Source organism: Nelumbo nucifera, chromosome 5, assembly GCF_055504915.1.
Source record: "Nelumbo nucifera cultivar China Antique chromosome 5, China Antique-T2T, whole genome shotgun sequence".
NCBI classification, from domain to species: domain Eukaryota; kingdom Viridiplantae; phylum Streptophyta; class Magnoliopsida; order Proteales; family Nelumbonaceae; genus Nelumbo; species Nelumbo nucifera.
Genome location: NC_142653.1, coordinates 62,375,013 through 62,394,238, shown reverse-complemented (window position 1 = coordinate 62,394,238; position 19,226 = coordinate 62,375,013). Strand labels below are relative to the sequence as shown.

Below are 19,226 nucleotides of genomic sequence, written 5' to 3'. Positions count from 1 at the left end.
TTAGCTAGCTCAATATTCATCTCAAACATGAAGTTAAGTATTAGTTTTTTGTTTGTGTAATAAATTATTTGGTTGATCTATTACAATTATTTACATTTTCTATGAGTTAAAATTTTGCTTTAACTCATTTTATCATGAAGCTCTGAATCTTAAATTTACAGGGCAACTTCAGAATGTAGTCTTTTGTTTATAACCTTAGTTTCTTAGCTCTGTTTAATGATTTGCAACATGATAATAATTTAAAAAGGTGTGCTTATGCTTCTTTTGTCATTTCATAAAATACCTTTCTATATTTTGCATATTTTAAAATGTTTCCACCATGTCCATAATTTTTACAATATTTCCATATGATATTTCTGACATTTCCGACATGTTTCTTATATTTGGATGACCGACATTTCCACTGACATCAACATTTTAAACCTTGCTTACACCATCGATATGCTATTGTAGGGACTATTTCGGGGTTTGACCTGTTTCAGGGGTTAGACAGACCTTATACTGACCCCCCTAAACAGGTTTGAAGAAAAAAATTATAGAGCGCCTATCGATACAGACCAATACGTTGGATGGGGTGTAACAGTCTTTATTGATATTTAGATCCTTGATCTGACTTAACCTTAGTCTGGCACTTCTCAAGTAAATCAATTAAAAAGAGAAAAGGATTCTACTCTATGCGAGATGGAAAAACGATTTACAATACTTGAAATTCTCTTAAACTATGTGTAAGCAGTCTTTTTTGCTTCTTAAAGTTCTGGTTTCTGTTTTTCCTTGATCAGTTATAGTTCTGGTTTCTATCATAGGTATGCTTTTTTGTCTTTATTGTTTATGGATTATATACACTTTGTTTTTTTTCAAGGCTTCTGCCTCAAATCGCCTTGAGGCATATGCATATTTTCCATATTTAACCTTTTAAAAATGTTGGATTCAGGTATGGCTTCCATTGCTTACAATGCTGGAGCTTCTCTGGATTTTCTTAACAAAAGAACAACTATAAAGCCATTTCTTGTGAACCTTTCTTGCGTTGCTGGGAATTATTCATCGGTGTCTTTTGCCACTGCTCAGAGGTGGAATTCCATACAATGGCCTATCCGAGGTGTGGGTGTCCGTAGTTTATCTAAATCACATTCATTGCCTAGAGTCTTTAAGTGCTTTTCAGTAAGTTTGGAGCAGTCTGGTGCCATCAATAAGGGAGATAAAGATGGGATTTTTGGTAAGAATGAAACAATTTGTGGATTGTTCTAGTTCACTTTTATGCATTTGTTGCATGAGTGTTAATTTTATATTGTCATGACTTTTACTGCAGATTGGGAATTTGATTAAGTCTCAGCAGTGTGAATGCTGTGAACGAAAATCGTATGATTGCAACCATGTTTAAATTTCAAAGGTCTAGGCTAAAAATATGTCCCCCCCAAATAAAACAGAAATATGGGCTGTCATTTGATGGTTGGCAAAAGGATGATGTAATAAAACCTAAATGCATATAATTTTTTATGAACATTTTGGAAGTATCAAGTTACTTGCAGAAGCAAGTGTTTTTATGGTCTCTCTCTCTCTCTCTCCCTCCCTCTTTCTCTTCCTTTATTTGCATAATAAAGTCTTTTCATTAGTTTTATCTTTTCTTGCATATGAACACCATTAGGAGCCCCCAAAAAAGTCAACAATCAAAACTTTTTGAAAGGAGATTTTGTCAAGAGGAGAGATAGGATGGCTAGGGGAGGATGAAGGAGGAAGGAGATTTTATCATGGCAACAAGCTGGAGAAGGACCTTGAAGGTTGAGGCTAAGCAGTTTCTTTTTGAAAGCTTTAGGGTGAAAGGGAAGAAAGCTCTGAAAATCAGAGAACTAAACAAGGCTATGGTATTACTGGTTGGGAAAGAAGCCGTAGTTTGGTTTCGGACATTCTTGGAGAAAGCAGTTCAGGTGAGTGGAAAGTTAGAGTGCAAAGAATGAAATGAGGTTAATGGTAGGAGATTTGTAGCAGAGAGGAGGAAGAACTCTAGAGGAAGGTTTGTGGCTTTGTTGGAGTTTTTTGGGGAAGGAAAAAAACAAATGGTTTGTTTCCTTGAAGGAAAGTTGGGGATTGGATGGAAAGAAGTGTCAACTGTTTTGAAGGATTTCTTTGCCCGAGAGGGATTTGGGGAAGGTAGCAGCTCTGAGAAGGAAGAATAGTTACATGTAGTGAATGGAGTTGGTGGAGCTAGGAAACAAGAGTTCTAGAAAGAGGTTGCAAGTGTACAAATTGTGGGTAAAGCAGCAAAAGATTGCAGAATAGTATGCAATGAGCTCAAGAATGAGTGGGACAAAAAAGTTTATAGTAACTTCTACAGTACCTCCGGAAAACTGGAGGACAGTTGCAGAAGAGTTATTAAAGAAGTTAAACTTGAACTGTACTATCATCTTAACCCCCTTTGAGTCTTGTAAGGCCTTGCTTGAGGTAGTTGGAGAGGAGTTACAACTATATGCTTTGTGTTGTAAATTGCACTCAGCTTCTATATCTATCACAAAATGGACCCCTCATTCAAACTCTAAGGATCTGCATGCAAGGGACAAATGTGCATCTGGAAGATATCCGATTCAGCTGGACCTCAGAGGTGTTTGATTCTATAGCTACTCTGTGTAAGGCAAGACTGGAAGGTTCCTTTGTGGAAGACCTCCATTCAGCTGCAATTTGCTTGACTAATGTGCATCTGGAAGATATCCCTCGTTCAGTAAAGCTGATGGTTGATGGAGTGTTCTATGTAGCCTGGCTGGTTACAGCCATTGAAGTTGCCTTGTGGAAGTAAGGGATTGATGTATTCAAATATGGCTGACACTTACACAAAAATGGTATTCTTGGGAAATGATAACTCAAAACGAAAGTTAATAGCAACCAAGGGGAAAGAGCCATTAGGAGAAGAGGAAAAGGTGGTGAGCTATAGGTCTTATGCTCAGGTTCTGACAGAAAGAGGGAGTAGGGAGAAGGCTATTCGATAGGTTTCACCAAATAAGAGTGGTTCTAGTCAAGGTGGAGAGAAAGGACTGAAACATTCTTTAAAAAAGCAAGGGGATAAGGTGGTAAGAGTAGAGGGACACGTGGGCAGAAGTAGAGAGGGAACTTGTCTTAGCCACAGGGCGAGTTGTTCTAATGGGCCTAAAGAGGGCAGGTTGGGTGGGCCCACGTGGACACAAGGGATTACTGCAGCCCAAAAGAGGGCAGTTGGGGTGGGCCAAGTCATTTCAAAGGCTGATTGTCAATAGGCCCTTAAAGGAGTGTTTGGGTCTGGCCCAACCAGCTCACTTAAAATTAAGTCATGTGACCACTTAAGTGATCATGTGGGCCAACTAAAGGGATAGATGATGGACTCTAACTTTTGTCCATCATCTTCTCCAATTCGAAGGGACACAGCGAGTTGTCCTGGGAGTTTTAGCTCGTTGCAGTGGAGATCTGTGTCAGCGCTGGAGCTAGGCCCGAGCTGGTTTAATAGGGGGTGTAGCAAAGGAGGACGATTTTCTAGAATTTAGTGAGGAAGATTTTGAGTTTGACGAATCTGAAACTTCAAGTATTGGGAGTGTTCGGCCAAAGAAATCCCTTGGGTTTTGAGGGGATGAAAGTTTCGACACAGAGCTGCTTTTCATGGAGGAAGACAAATGAAAAAAAGATGACGATGAGACTGTTATCATCACCTTTGAAGCCGCCTTGGAGGTGGGTAGGGAAGAAGAGATGCCAACCAGTTTGGGTATTGGACACTGCCTGGGGGATCCGAAAGCTATCTTGAGCTCTCAACAGATGCGGGGTGTTGCGGTTTTGGTTTCTAACTATTCTTCTGAGCAAAGTAGGGGTGTAACCAGTAAGGGGGCACCGATTTCTCAAGTTCAGCTGCCCATTCAACTTCAGTCTAACATCGAACCTCTAGAAACCGGTTTTTGTAGGTCTAATCCCAAGACAAAAACTTACTTTGGAAGTCCTTCAACAAAACCATCCTCTCCAGGTATGTTAGTCTTTGATTTTAAGAATACTAATAAGCCTTTTGTGAGTGCAACAAATTTCATCTAGACCCTTCCATTGTCTGCTACAATCCAGTAGGTTCTGATTAGAGATAAGGAAGAAAGGTTTAATGGAGGGAGTATGGAGGCTGAATGGAAGGCACAAGGTGATAAAATCAGGGATTTAGTCTGTGATTCCTTTGAGGAACTGACTAGGAGGGATTCGGAAGTTGATACATTGAGGAAGACTTGAATCTACAGGAGGCTAGCCAGAGAAAAGGGAAGGAAAGGAATGAGGGTGAGGGAATGGAGAAGCAACTGATGAATCAAGTGGCTGAAGAGATGGGCCTGAAACTGAAAGAAGTAGTGAGTGTTATTGTTAGACAATGTATGCCCTTAGCTCTAATCAGAATGATGTACATTATGACATTTATTGTAAATGAATAAAGTACATATTTGATTCATGTTATTGTGGTGTGTTTCTGTGTAATACCCTTAAACTGGACACTTAATGAGACTCGTGTTAGTTTAGAATGTTCACAGCCGTTGGATAAGTCTGGGGAGATTTATCCTGCTAAGGCTGACACTGATGTGCCGCCAAGTGTTGGGGTGGCCTGTCTCAGTTGCCAGGGTGAGACCCAAGGTACATGCAGTGTAGGTTTACTTGAAACCCTGAATCGGACCAGATTTCCAGTATTGCCCTGGACCTTGGTGATTAGTGGGCAAAACTGGAAAGTTACACCTGACCCCTAGACTCGATTATGATACTACACTAGGTGTGGATTGGGCTGTCTTTGATATGCCAATCAGTGAGATCCTTAGCGGGGGTCAAAACCTGGGTATGTTGGGACAGTCCGAGAATTCATCTGAGTGGGTGATCATAGTGACAGGATCAGTCCCTTTGTCGGATAAAGGTAATGATCGGGGATGCACTCTCTCTGATGGAAACCAAGACTGCCGGTAGCCGATTTCAATAATTGAAATTTGTTTTGCAAAATATATTTTATAAACGGATATAAATATATATATTATGGTTTCAAAATGTTTGCAAAAGGTTTTAATTCCCGGGATCCATGTGAACAGAGAGTGCAACATTGTTCCTTGCAGCCGAGGGAGAGGCCCTCTCTTGTCGGGCAATGCATGATCATTATGGGCTGAGAGGTTGAGTGTAAGACCATTGAGGGTAATACCTAATGGGCTAATCTTGCATCTGCCCACAGTCCCTGGGTTTTTATAAGGTGGCTTGGCCCAGGGACCACTTAGTGTAAGTGGTTGGGCCCATTAGGGGCCCATGTGATGGGCTCAAGGGGTACACTGTCCATAACAGTGTATTCGGCCAGGCCTTGTAACAGAGGCTGGGCTGAACCCATGTGGCTGATGTGTAGATCAATGTTTGGGTCCCACGCCATACAAAGAAGCCCAACTGGCAGTAGTTTGGAAGCATACTGAGCACCAAGACTTCATGGGCCTAAAGCCCATTTCGAACTGGGCTAATTTGATCAATTAAATAAAGGGGCGGATCTGAGATTAGATTAACAGATAGGATAGGGTCTTAACCCTATCCACTCAGAGAGTTCAGATCTGGAAACCTCCTAATAAGATTAGGGGAGGGCTGATCTAATCTGCAGATAAGATAAGGGTCTATCCTTATCACTTAAAGGGAATTCAGATCCAAATATGATTTGGATCAGCAACTCCTAATGGGATTAGGAGCTGATCCCTTTAAGGTTATAAAAGGAGGAGGGGGCGGCAGCCTCTAAGATGATCACATCCTCACTTTCAGAGCAAGAGTTACAGAAGAGAGAACATAGCATCACTGCGCTATTTTCTCTCTGCCACCTCCTTCCTGCCGCCGCCGCCACACTGCCAGTTCGATCTCCTCTTTCAAGCAGGAACGATCAAGATTGGATCTTGATATCAGCCTTTGGAGAAAGGCTGATCTGAAGTTGTGCTCACAGCCTCCAACGAATTCTTGCGAAGGGTTCGGTTCGTCAGACGAACACTGCTGATTCTACTCCAACATTTACTGTGTCATCTTCAGTGGGAGCGGTCTTTGGAGTCTTTCTTTGGGCGTGAACACCTTCGTTGGGAGATATTGTTTCTTCGTATCAGGTATATCTCTCTCCTGCTTCTGGTTTCAGATCTGGTTCAATTTAGGGTTCAAGATTGATCATTGAAAATGCAGATTTTCAAAAACAGAGAATGTGATTCCCAGATGCGGGGAGAGGAAATTTTTGAAAATTTGCCCAACCTTCCTATAGGGTTCGGCCATCCATATGATGGATCTCTCATTCCTTCAGTTATAGCATATTCCAAAAAGAAAGGGAAGAAGGAAAATATTGTCCAAGAAAGAGGAAACTTGGAGTTCAGTACAAGGGGGGAAAGAAGGAAAGTAACCAAGTAAGGGATGATGGTGTCTAGGGTGGAAACTTAAGTAAGCCAATGAAGATACTGAGTTGGAATGTCAGAGGGTTGGGTAGTGCTAGGAAAAGGAGGGTAATAAAGGATTTGATTAGAAAGGAAAACTCGGATATAGTCTTGCTTCAAGAAACAAAAGTGGCAGTTTGGGATAGGAAATGGGTAAGAAGTGTGTAGTGTTCTAGAGGAGTAGGGTGGTCTTTTCTACTGTCTTGCGGGGGTTCAGGAGGTTTAGTGACTTTGTGGAGGAAAGAGGTAGTGGAGCCAATGGAAGAGCTAATAGGTCGGTTTACCTTGGTGATGGCGAACGTCTATGGCCCGAATAGATATGGAGAGAGAGGCGAAATGTGGGAAGAGCTCTATGTTATAAGGGGTTTGTGGGAGGGACTGTGGTGTTTAGGTGGGGATTTTAATGTGATTAGGTTTACAAATGAGACCAGTAACCCCAATCAAACGATCCCAATTAGCATGAGGAGATTCAATGGGTTTATTAATGAGTGTGGTTTGTTAGAAATCCCCCTCCAACAAGCTGTCTTCACTTGGTCCAACCTACAATCTAACCCGAGATGCTCTGAGTTGGATAGTTTCATCTTTAGTTCAGATTGGGGAGTGCATTGGTTCGGTCTATCAGCTAGGGCCTTGCCAAGAGTCACTTCAGATCATTGGTTGATAAGCATTGGAACTAGGAATTTTCTGAGTGGGCCTAAACCTTTCAGATTTGAAAATATGTGGTTAACACATCCAGACTTTACCCAAAAGGTTAGAGTGGTGGAGTGAAGAAGTGGTGGGTACCCTTGGGAGGGGTGTCAAATTTCATAGGAAAATAAAGGCTAAAATGTAAAATTAAAGAGTAGAATAGGGAGCATTTCAGGAGAGTGGAGGAGAAGAAATTAAGTGTTATTTCCCAGATCGAACTTTTGGATGAAAAAGGACACAACTCTCTCTCAGAAGAAGAAAGGACTTTAAGATGGAATTTGAAGAAGGAATTGAAAGAGATAGTGCTAAGGGAAGAGATGTGTTGGAGACTAAAATCAAGGCATCAATGGATTAAGGAAGGGGATGGTAATACTAAATTTTTCCATGCAATCGCTAATCGAAGGAGGAGAAAAAACTTCGTGGAAAAGTTAGAGAGTAATGGCAAAGTAGTGGATGATCAAGAGGAGATTGCTAATGTTTTCACAAATCATTTCAAGGCAGTTTACAAAAGGCAAGGGGATGTGAGGCTTAGAGTGGATGGGTTAGAGTGGCCTAGATTGGACTCAGAGTTGGCAAATCAGTTGGAAAAGGAATTTGAATTGGAAGAAATAAAGGGAGTTGTGTTTTCAATGGATAGATCTAAAGCTCCCGGACCTGATGGTTTCACTATGTCTTTCTTTCAGGACTGTTGGGATATCATCAAGTTAGATCTGTTGGTAGTATTTGAGTAGTTTGCGGAGACTCACTTCATAAGTCCAGGGATCAACTCCACCTCCTTGGCTTTGATCCCTAAAAAGGGAGAGGCTGTTCAATCGAAAGACTTTAGACCCATCAGTCTAGTGACTAGCATTTATAAAATTTTGGCTAAAGTGTTGTTGTTAAAGTTAAAATTAGCCCTGCCAACTTTAATAAGCCAATCGCAAGGGGCCTTTATTCAAGGTAGACAGATCATAGATCAAATCTTGATAGCAAATGGATGTGTGGAAGACTTCAAGAGAAGGGGGAAGAAAGGTTTTGTATGTAAATTGGACGTGGAGAAAGCGTATGACATGGTCGATTGGTCTTTTCTGTTGGAAGCCCTGGGGAACTTTGGGTTTGGAGAGAAATGGTGTGGCTGGATTGAGGCTTGTTTAAAAACTTGCCAATTTTTAGTTTTAGTTAATGGAGTGGTTAGAGACTTCTTTCCAGCCTCTAGAGGGTTGAGACAAGGGGATCTTCTTTTTCCTTTCCTTTTCACCTTGGTAGCCGATGTGTTTAATAGGCTCATTTCGAGAGCTGATGGGTTGGATATGTTTAGAGGATGGAGGGTAGGAAGAGAGGGTATTGTGGTGTCACACTTGCAATTTGCAGATGACACAATCATTTTTTGTGAGTCTGGAGATCCCTCAAAGGCTAGAAATTTGAAAGGAGTAATAAAGTTGTTTGAATGTGTGTCGAAGATGAAGGTCAATTTTGAAAAGAGTTGTGAAGTGGGGGTAAATTTGGAGATGGAGGAATTGAGTGAGGTAGCAGAGTCCTTAGGCTGCCTTACATCTAGCTGTGGCTCTTGAAGTACTTGGGTATGCCTCTAGGAGATAATCCAAGAGAAAGAAGATTTTGGAATTCGATCGTAGAAAAATGCACAAAGAAGCTGGCAGTTTGGAAGAGAAACTACATTTCCCTTGGGGGTCAGATCTCTTTAATTGGAGCTACTCTTGCGAACTTGCCAACTTACCTTCTGTCTGTCTTTAGAATGCCACAAAAGGTGATTTTGAAGGTAGAGAAAGTCATGAGGGATTTCTTGTGGGAGTCAAGGGAAGGGAGGAAGGATCATGTGGTTAGGTGGGAAATAGTGTGTAGGAGGAAGGAGCAGGGGGGATTGGGATTGGGCAATCTAAGGAAGAAAAATACAGCATTACTAGGTAAGTGGCTATGGAGGTGGCCTCTAGAAAGGGAGAAACTTTGGCATAAAGTGGTAAGGAGTGTGCATGGTGTTGCAGACAATGGATGGGATGCTGGTGTATCTCGGCGTGCTATGCTAAAATCCTCATGGAAGGCTATTCATAGTATTCTTCCCATTTTCCTGAACCTGATCAAGTATGATTTTAGTATTGGAGATAGGGTTTTGTTTTGGGAGGATGTTTGGATTGGTGACTGTTCCCTCAAGGACCTCTTTCCCTCCTTCATCTTGTGTTTTAAAAACGAGCCAATTCAAAGGTTTGTATCCTCATCCTTTTCTTCTGGCATAAACTGGAATCTGGGTTTTAGAAGAGGTTTGAGAGATTTTGAGCTTGACCAGGCTGCTTTGCTCCTTAAAACTATTGATTCTGTTTGCTTGGATCCTCCTTCTATAGACTCCCGTATTTGAAAGCCTTTACCCTTGGGTTCCTTTTCTTGTGCCTCCTTTGCTTCCTCATACTCCTTTCCCATTGCCTTAACCTTTTCATAGCAAGGAAGTTTGGTCCAAACTTGTCCCTCCTAAAGTTGAAGCCCTTTGTTGGGAAGTCTCCCTCGGGAAAATCAACACTTTGGGTGTTTTGCAAAAAAGAAGACCTAGTCTTTGTATCTCTCCTAACTGGTGCACCCTATGGAAAGCTAACGAGGGAAGTTGCAACCATATACTAATCACTTGCCCTTTTGTTGTAGGCCTTTGGGAAAAGCTTTTTGATCTTTTTGGGTGCAGGTGGACAGAACCGGTACAGATTCGCAATCTTTTTGATCCTACAACTTTCAGGTGGACAAAGAGAAGAGGAAGAGTTTTGTGGAGGTGTGTTAGAGCTGCTTTAGTGTGGATTGTGTGGGAGGAACGAAATGCTAGAATCTTTAATGTCAAGGAGAGGGATCAAACATGTGTGTTAGAAAGTATCTTATGTAGGGCCATAAGTTGGGTAAAGTCCTTGGATCTGTTTTCCACCTACACTTTTGATGACATGAGGAGAAATTGGGAACAACTAGCTAAAAGTTCCACAATTAGAAGCAAGCCGGTGGTGGATTGGAAGCCTCCTGATGCATGTGTCATTAAACTAAATTTCGATGGCAGTAGTTTGGGCAACCCGAGGCCATCTGGAATAGGGGGAGTCTTCAGAAATGATGAGGGTCAGATTGTAGCTCTATTTTCTGGTCCTCTAGGGTGGGGAGACTCTGTAAATGCAGAACTCCAAGCTGTGTTACAAGGAGCAGAATATGCAAGAGAGTTGGCAGTGGAACATTTAATGATTGAAGGTGATTCCAAATTGGTTATTGGATGGCTAAAAGAACCAGAGACGGCAGCCTGGCACTACAGGGGGGCTTTGAGAAGATTTAAGTGGCTGACTTCAAATATTTCAGTCACATTTCAATGGGAAAGAAGATCGGAAAATGGGCTGGCAGTCCTTCTAGCTAAACAAGGAGTACATAGGAATCAACTCTTTTGGGCTCAATTGTAAGCTTTATGATGTAGTTTGGAGGCTGCACCTCGCGCCTCTTTGTGGGGAATTGTATGATGAATACTTGGTTCTTTATTTAATAAAGTTTTCATTATCATTATCTATAAAAAAAATCTTTTCTCTTCTCTCATAAACTTTTCTTTTCTAGTCAAAGCTGCCAAAATAGAAAATACAGCTTTTGATTTTTGATGTAGGTGCATTTGGCTGGGCCAATGCCAGGCCGACACGTGTCCAACCAACAGGCGCCGGGCGGGACCAAATGCGGAGCATACAAGGCTACTCTAAGCGGACCTTGCAGGCCCAATCGCGGGACGCCATGTGGCCTTGTCAGATGACCGCGTCTTGCCCTCGTACGACTTGAATCTGAGCCACCCGAGTTCAACTACCTCCATGCGGTCCCAAGTATAAATACGAGGCAACTCCCACAAGGTAAGGGATCTGGAACCAAAAAAAGACTTTTGGTATTCTCATTATTGGGGACCTAGTGTCTACTAGTGATCTCGTCTGAGCACTCCTGCATCGGGCTTCCTTCTACCTGCCTTGTGTGTGGATACTAACTTGACCGTCGGAGTCTTTGCCTCAGGTCTCCACCGAAGGCCTTTGACGTATTCTCCTTTGTAGGTCCTTGGCCTCGACACACCTCGAGCCCCACTAGTCCTCAGCCTCGACACCTCTTGGAGGCCCTTGGAGCCTTGAAGTCCTCGGTCTTGTCCTGGGTCTTAGGAGTAAATTAACTATGTTGCCCTTGGCTAATCCGAGCGACAACAATTGGCATCGTCTGTAGGAAATGTCGCTAAGATACTCCCATTCACCTCGAATCTAAAAGAACTCTCCTGAGCCCCGATCGACATGGTGCGAAAAGCCAGGAACGTTCAGAACCTAGTCACCATCGAGTAGTTCCAGGCGGTCCTCGACCGTTTGGACTACCTCACCCAACGCGTTGAGCAAGTCTGCCCCAGGCAGGAGGTCACCCTTGAGGCGAGCGCCACGCCGGGGCGTTAGGACATCAGGGCCAACACGAGTTTGCGGTGCCACCAGTCCTCGGCCCCGCCAACCCCCAACGGGCCGAGCCCTCAGAATCGGGGAGTAGCTGCCCCGCCAGCGCACCACAGAGAAACATGGACCTCCCAGCCAAAAGGAGGAAGAGCTAGCATGGTCCAATGATAGTTGCCAACCCTCCAAGCAGCACCACCATTGTAGAAGGGAAAACCCCCAAGATGAAGGCGGGCAGTTCGACCGCTGTAGCGCCCACTCGAGCAGAGGGCTGACGCCACGCCTCTCCCTCGCAAGTCTCGGACCTCCGTGATATCCTGAATGACCGCCGCACTAGACGGGAGGTGTGCGGTCCCGCGTCAGAGTACTCCTGGGTTCGTGCCGACCTCCGCTGAGCCCGTGAAGACAAGGATGGGGCACAAGCTCCACCCGACCCTCGGATTGCGGAATTACGAGCCGAGCTCGGAGTCATCAAGGACGAGCTCCATCAAGTTAGAGAGTTGAGTTGACGCTTCGGTAGGCTAGAGCAATCCGACGGGAAAGATGGATGCCTTCACCCCGGACATCATCTCTGAACTGCTCCCCCAACACTTCAAAGCTCCCATGCTGGAGATATATGACGGGAACACAGACCCCGATGATCACCTGGAGAGTTTCAGGGCACTCATGATCCTGTATGGGTATTCCGATGGATTGACATGCTGAACTTTCCAGGCCACTATCAAGGGGGCCGCTCGACGGTGGTTCTCTAGTCTCCCGCTTCGATCGATTAGCTTGTGGGAACATTTTGCCAACTTATTCCTCGCTCGCTTCATCAGTAGTAGACGATGCCAGAAGAGTGTGGTCTCGCTGATGTCCATCAAGCAGAAGCAGGGTGAAAGTCTGCAGTCCTATGTCGACCGCTTCAAGAAAGAAGAGCTCGAGGTCCGAGACCTCGACCCCATGGTCTCCATGCACGCTGCTATCAACGGACTCCGCCCCGGCTCGGCCCTGAAGTGTTCAGTTGCCAAGACCCTATCGAAGACAAAGATGGAATTCCCCAAGAAGGCCCAAAAGTACATCACGATCGAGGAGGCTTCGGCTAGAGAGAACCAAGAAAGGGAGGCCGAGGGTCATAACAGACCCTCGGAGAAGAAAAGGAAGAGCGGAGACCACCGCAACAACAACAATAGCAAGGACAACAAGAAGCCACTAGCCTCAGCCTTGGCTTACAGTCAATACATGCCACTCAACTCCACCAGGACCCAAATATTGATGCAGGTCGGTGAGGAGAACTACATGAAGTAGCTAGAGAAGATGAAGAGGAACCCCAAGAGGGGAAATCCGAAAAAATACTACAAGTATCACCACGACACCGACAACAATACTGAGGACTGTTATGAATTGAAGAACGAAATAGAGTCCCTCATCCGCCGTAGACACCTTAAGCAGTTTGTCGGAGGCGAGCCTAGTGCCTCATCCCCCTAGCAGCAACAACAACAACACCAGCAAGTGATGGGGATGAATGAACCTAGTGCCTCATTCTTCGGAAACGTGGTCAGACTGGAGGGAAGAATCACCCTACCTGTCTCAATAGGGACCGAGCCACGACAGGTAATGGGGACGAATGAGTTCCTGGTCGTGAGGATTGGCTCGCCCTACAAACTAATCATGGGGATGCTGACCCTCCATGCACTCAAGGCAGCCATGTCCTCCTACCACCTCGCCCTCGAGTTCCCCACCGAACACAGCGTCGGAGTCGTTTGACGGGATCAGAAAGCCGCCCGCCAATGCTATGTGGTAGCACTAAAGGGCAATAATAAGGAAGTATTGCCATTAGAGGGCCTTGACCTCAGGGAGGAGCCAGCAAGTCGAGGCCAACCGGCCGAGGATCTCATCTCAGTTCCCCTGGTCGAGGCTGGGCTCGAGAAGACAGTTCGCGCCAGGTCCAACCTTCCCCCAGAAAGCCTATTTGAATTGGCAAGTTTCCTCAAAATTAATGCTGACGTCTTTGCTTGGTCCGTCGTTGATATGCCCAGAATTGACCTTTCGGTCATCACCCACAGGCTGAGCGTGGACCCGAGCTCTAGGCCAGTTCGGCAAAAGAAGAGGAACTTTGCACCGAAGCGTTGGAAGGCCATAGGAGAGGAAGTTGACAAGTTGTTCGACGCCGGCTTCCTCCGAGAGGTACATTACCTTAACTGGTTGTCAAATGTGGTTCTGGTAAAGAAAGCTAATGGGAAGTGGCGGATTTGTATTGATTTCACAGACTTTAACTGAGCCTACCTTAAGGACAGTTTTCCTTTGCCGAGAATAGACCACCTCGTCGATGCCACTCCAGGGTACAAGCTACTCAACTTCATGGATGCCTTCTTCGGATATAACCAGATAAAGATGCACCCCGAAGATGAGGGGAAGACCTCGTTCATCACCGAGCATGGTACCTATTGCTACAAATTGATGCTCTTTGGCCTCAAGAACGCGGGAGCTACCTACCAATTGAAGGGATGAGAGATCCATTGTATGGATGCCCAAATTTTGCGGAATAAGGTGGGCGAATTTCAAAAAAAATTTCTCTCCCTTCAACTGGGAATCGCATTCCCTATTTAGAAAATCATATTTTCAAGGATCAATCTTGAACCATAAACTGAACCAGATCTGAACAAAATCATATTTTCAAGGATCTCCTCTGCGCCGCCATCTTCGATCCAAATAAAAATGAAGAGAAAACCTAATTTCTATTAATAATTACATCAGATCGAATACCTAACATTCAGTCTAAAAAATAAAAAAAATATTTTACAGACCAATTGTTATAAGATAATTCAGAAACTGCAAAATCGCAGATTCCCTGCACTAATCAAGATTTCGATCTCCATTTGTACGAATAGCCCATAAATCAAGAAAATCATAAAGAACAATTCTAAATAATAATCAGATTTATAAAAAATTAATTTCAGATTAATCGCCCATTAACTGGAAACAAATTTTCCAGAGAAACATCCAATCTGCGCAAATCGGGTAGAACACCTTCTGCCCATTTGCGCAGGTTCAAATTTGATCCAATTCGGTTCAAGACTTGAACCATGGCTCTGATACCACTGAAGGGATGAGAGATCCATCGTATGGACGCCCAAATCTTGCGGAAAAAGGTGGGCGAATTTCAAAAAAAATTCTCTCCCTTCAACTGGGAATCGCATTCCCTATTTAGAAAATCATATTTTCAAGGATCAATCTTGAACCATAAATTGAACTAGATCTGAACAAAAGCAGTAGGAGAGGATTATACTTGATATGGAGAAGTAATATCTCAAAAAAAAAAATTCTCTCCCTTCAACTGGGAATCGCATTCCCTATTTAGAAAATCATATTTTCAGGGATCAATCTTGAACCATAAATTGAATTAGATCTGAACAAAAGCAGTAGGAGAGGATTATACTTGATACGGAGAAGTAATATCTCAAAAAAAAAAAATTCTCTCCCTTCAACTGGGAATCGCATTCCCTATTTAGAAAATCATATTTTCAAGGATCAATCTTGAACCATAAATTGAACTAGATCTGAACAAAAGCAGTAGGAGAGGATTATACCTGATACGGAGAAGTAATATCTCCCACCAAAGGTGTTCACGCCCAAGGAAGGATCCAAAGACTGCTCCCACTAAGATGGCGCAGTGTAGGATGGAGCAGAATCAACAGTGTTCTTCTCCAAGAACCTAGTCCTTCGCAAGAAATAGCAGGATGGCACGTGAGCACAGCTTCCTATCAGTCCCTTCACAAGGAACTGATATCAAGATCGAATCTTGATTTCTCCCACTGAATGGAGGTCGAACTGGCAGGAGAGGCGGCGGCAAGAGAGAATTTTCGCAGGTATGCTGAATTCTCTCTTCTGTGATTTCAGCTCTAAAGACTTGCAGTGATACTATGGTGTGTCTAAAGGCTGCCGCCCCCTCTTTTTATAACCTTAAAGGGATCATCCTAATCTCATTAGGAGTTGTTGATCCAAATCATTTTTGGATCAGACTTTCCTTTAAGTGATAAGGGTAAACCCTTATCCTATCTCCAGATTGGATCAGCCTTCTCCAAATCTCATTAGGAGGTTTCCAGATCTGAATCATATTTAGATCTGGTCTCTCTAAGTGGATAGGGTTAAAACCCAATCCCATTTGTTAATCCAATCCTAGAATTCACCCCTTTAATTTAACTGCTTAAACTAGCCCAGTTCGAAATGGGCTTAAGGCCCATTAGGGTTATGTGCTCAAACACTTTCTGTGATAGTGGCTTCGTCAATGGGTCAGCCACATTTTCCGTTGACGCTACCTTCTGAATCAGGACATCCCCTCTACCAACAATCTCCCGCAGTACGTGGTACTTCCTCTTGATGTGCTTTGACTTCGAGTGGGCTCGTGGCTCCTTAGCCTGAGCAATGGCTCCATTGTTGTCACACAACAATGGGATGGGTGATGTGCTGGACGGAACTACTCCCAACTCGTGAACGTACTTCTTCATCCACATGGCTTCTTTGGCAGCCTCGCTTGTGGCAATGTACTCGGCCTCGGTCGTGGAGTCTGCAGTGGACCCCTGTTTGCTGCTTTTCTAGCAAATAGCACACGTTCCTATCGTGAAAACATATTCAGATGTAGACTTTCTATCATCTGGATCCGACTGGAAATCGGCATCAGTATACCCTTGGATCTGTAGTGAGCAACCATCGAATACCAGACAAAACTCTTTTGTCCTTCGAAGGTACTTAAGTATGTTTTTCACAGCAGTCCAGTGCTCCTGCCCTGGGTTGGCCTAGAATCTGCCTACCACACTCACTGCCTGAGCAATGTCAGGACAAGTGCACAGCATGGCGTGCATGATGCCCCCTATGGCAGAGGCATAGGGAACGTCCTTCATGCCCTCAATCTCCTCAGAGGTCTTGGGAGACATCTTCTTGGAGAGAGCGACTCCGTGCTTGAAAGGAACATTTCCTTTCTTGGAGTTCTCCATGCTGTATCTTTTGACTATTTTGTCAATGTAAGTAGATTGGGATAATCCTATTATCCGCTTTGGTCTATCTCTATAGAGTCGAAGACCCAGTATATAGGAGGCTTCTCCAAGATCTTTCATGGAGAATTGCTGTGAAAGCCATACTTTCATCGTAGTTAACATTCCTACATCATTCCCAATGAGTAGAATGTCATCGACATACAGAACCAAGAAGGTAACTTTATCCCCACTGTACTTCCTGTAAACACAGGGTGTTTACAAAACTGTCTAAGGGCATACAAAACTGTCTAACACCAACGCCTCGTCAACAAAGTGTTCAAGAACCAAATGGGGAGGAACGTGGAAGCCTACGTGGATGATATGGTGGTGAAGAGCCTAAAAGCTGAAATGCACATCTCAGACTTGGCCAAGACCTTTGATACCTTGCGAAGATTCAACATGAAACTTAACCCCAGCAAGTGTGCCTTTTGGAAACTTAACCCCAACGAAGTTCTTAGGCTTTGTCCTCACTCAAAGGGGCATTGAGGCTAATCTTGACAAGATACAAGCCATATTGGAAATGGTGCCACCTCGGTCGGTGAAGGAGACTCAAAGACTTACCGGTCGAGTAGCTGCCCTTGATCGCTTCATGTCATAGTCCAGCTGACCACTGCCTTCCCTTCTTCTGAGCCATTAAGAAGTTAAAAGATTTTCAGTGGACGGAGGAGTGTCAGCGTGGAAGCTCAACTCGCGTGGAAGTTTTTTGTTGACGGGTCGTCCAACGCCAAGGGAAGTGGGGAAGGCCTTATCCTTCTCACCCCAGATAATGCAGTGATAGAGTATGCGCTGAGGTTTGACTTCTCTGCATCCAACAACAAACCTGAGTATGAACCCTCCAAACCGGATTGCAGCTCGCCAAGGACCTCGGCTCCCAGCATATCGAAAGTCTTTAGCGACTCACAACTGGTGATGAATCAAGTCAACGGCGAATACGAGGCCAGAGAACAGAACATGGCCAAATACCTCGCCAAAGTTCAAGAGCTAGCTTGCCACTTACGACTCTTCTCTATGCAATAAGTCCCGCAAGACGAGAATACGAGAGTTGATGCCCTTTCTAAGTTGGCAAGAACCTCGGATGCAGCCCTCGGCCGCACCGTCCGCGTAGAAAAACTACCTCGGCCTTCTATAGAAGAAGCCCAGGTCCTCCTGGTAGAGGCCGAATCATCATGGATGGACCCCATCATCAACTTCCTTTTGACCGAGCAACTGCTTGACGATAGGAATGAAGCCAAGTGACTCCGACGTCGGGCAATCCATTACACATTGCTTGAAGGAAAATTGTACAAGTCATTCACCATACCCTACCTCCGATGCCTCTGTCAGGAGGAAGGCGAGTACGTACTCTGAGAAATTCACGAAGGCATCTGCAACAACTACCTCAACGATAGAACCTTGGCTCAGAAAGCACTAAGGCAGGGGTATTTTTGGCCAATGCTCCAGAAGGATGCAGCCGAGCTGGTATGGAGATGCGACAAATGCCAGAGACACGCCACCTTATGCTATCGGCCAACCACAACACTTTCGGTCCTCAACAGCCCCTGGCCCTTCACCAAATGGGGAATGGACCTCCTTGGCCCCTTCCCCCAAGCAACGGGGGGCAAGAAATACCTCGTCGTCGCTGTCGACAACTTCACTAAGTGGGTCGAAACCGAACCCCTGGCTACCATTATAGCTCGAGCAATCCAGAGCTTCTTTTGGAAGAATATCATTTGCCGCTTCGGCCTCCCCCACATGTTGGTCTAACAATGGAAAACAGTTTGATGACGCTAGGTTTTGGGAATGGTGTGCCTCTCTCGATATCAAGCAGCAGTATATCTCGGTAGGCTATCCCCAAACAAATGGCCTAGCCGAGGTCACCAATAGGACCATTTTAGACAGACTGAAGACCAGGCTCGACCGAGTCAAAGGCCTATGGGTCGACGAACTGAACAGTGTCCTATGGGCATATCGGACTACACCTCGGACGGCCATGGGAGAGACCTTGTTCGGCTTAACTTAAGGTACCGAAGCTGTTATCCCAACAAAGATCGGCTAGCCGACCCTTCGGATCGAAGCGTACGATGAAGCTGAGAATAGTGAAGCACTTAGAACGAACCTAGACCTGCTGGAAGAAGCCCGAGAACAGGCACAAATCAGGGTGGCTGCCTACCAGCAATGGGTGGCCCGCTACTATAACTCGAGGGTAAAGGAAAGACACTACTGAGAAGGAGACCTCGTCCTCAGGAAAGTTATGGTCTCCGAGCCCGGTGTAGGTAAGCGGGGTCCCAATTGGGAAGGCCCCTACAGAGTCAAGCAAGTAGTCGGCCCTGGCACCTTTCGCCTTGAGCACTTAGATGGAAGACCCGTCCCTTGGACGTGGAACTTGGAGAACCTCCAGATGTACTATCTATAATTGTAAACCCTGATGGCCAAGCAATGAATGTATAATGCAAAGTTTCTCTTCGGCCCAAGTCCCAGTGTGTGTTTTCACCAAGTCCCCAGGACTCCTCGGCTTTGCGACCGGCCGACGCGCACTACCTCCTCCGAGGACCATGCGCTCGGACTGGGCCGTCGCCAGGGCGTATGACTCCCTTCGAACCAAACACCCATCCACTTGTAATAAAGTCGTGGATAGGATACCTTAGACACAAGCCGCGGTCAATGCACTCGTTCTATAACGAACACCCAACTTCAGCACCTCGCCAAACATAAGTATGCTAGGCCGACCGAGGCAAATGGCGCCTTGGTTCTGCACATGC

General features: G+C 44.8%; 1 protein-coding gene across 3 annotated transcripts in view; it reads left to right on the top strand.

Moving 5' to 3' along the window:
• The window catches only part of PUR2 (Glycinamide ribonucleotide (GAR) synthetase), a 42,325-nt gene that overhangs the window by 4,592 nt on the left and 18,507 nt on the right, over positions 1-19,226 (top strand). For 2 of the 3 annotated variants that reach the window (XM_010247208.3, XM_010247205.3), the window contains exon 2: positions 932-1,213. In XM_010247208.3, the coding sequence (XP_010245510.1) occupies positions 934-1,213 (280 nt within the window). In that variant the 5' untranslated portion in view covers positions 932-933. Of the gene's footprint in view, positions 1-453; positions 726-931; positions 1,214-19,226 lie in introns of all 3 variants that reach the window. The other variant, XM_010247207.3, reaches the window with a different exon arrangement.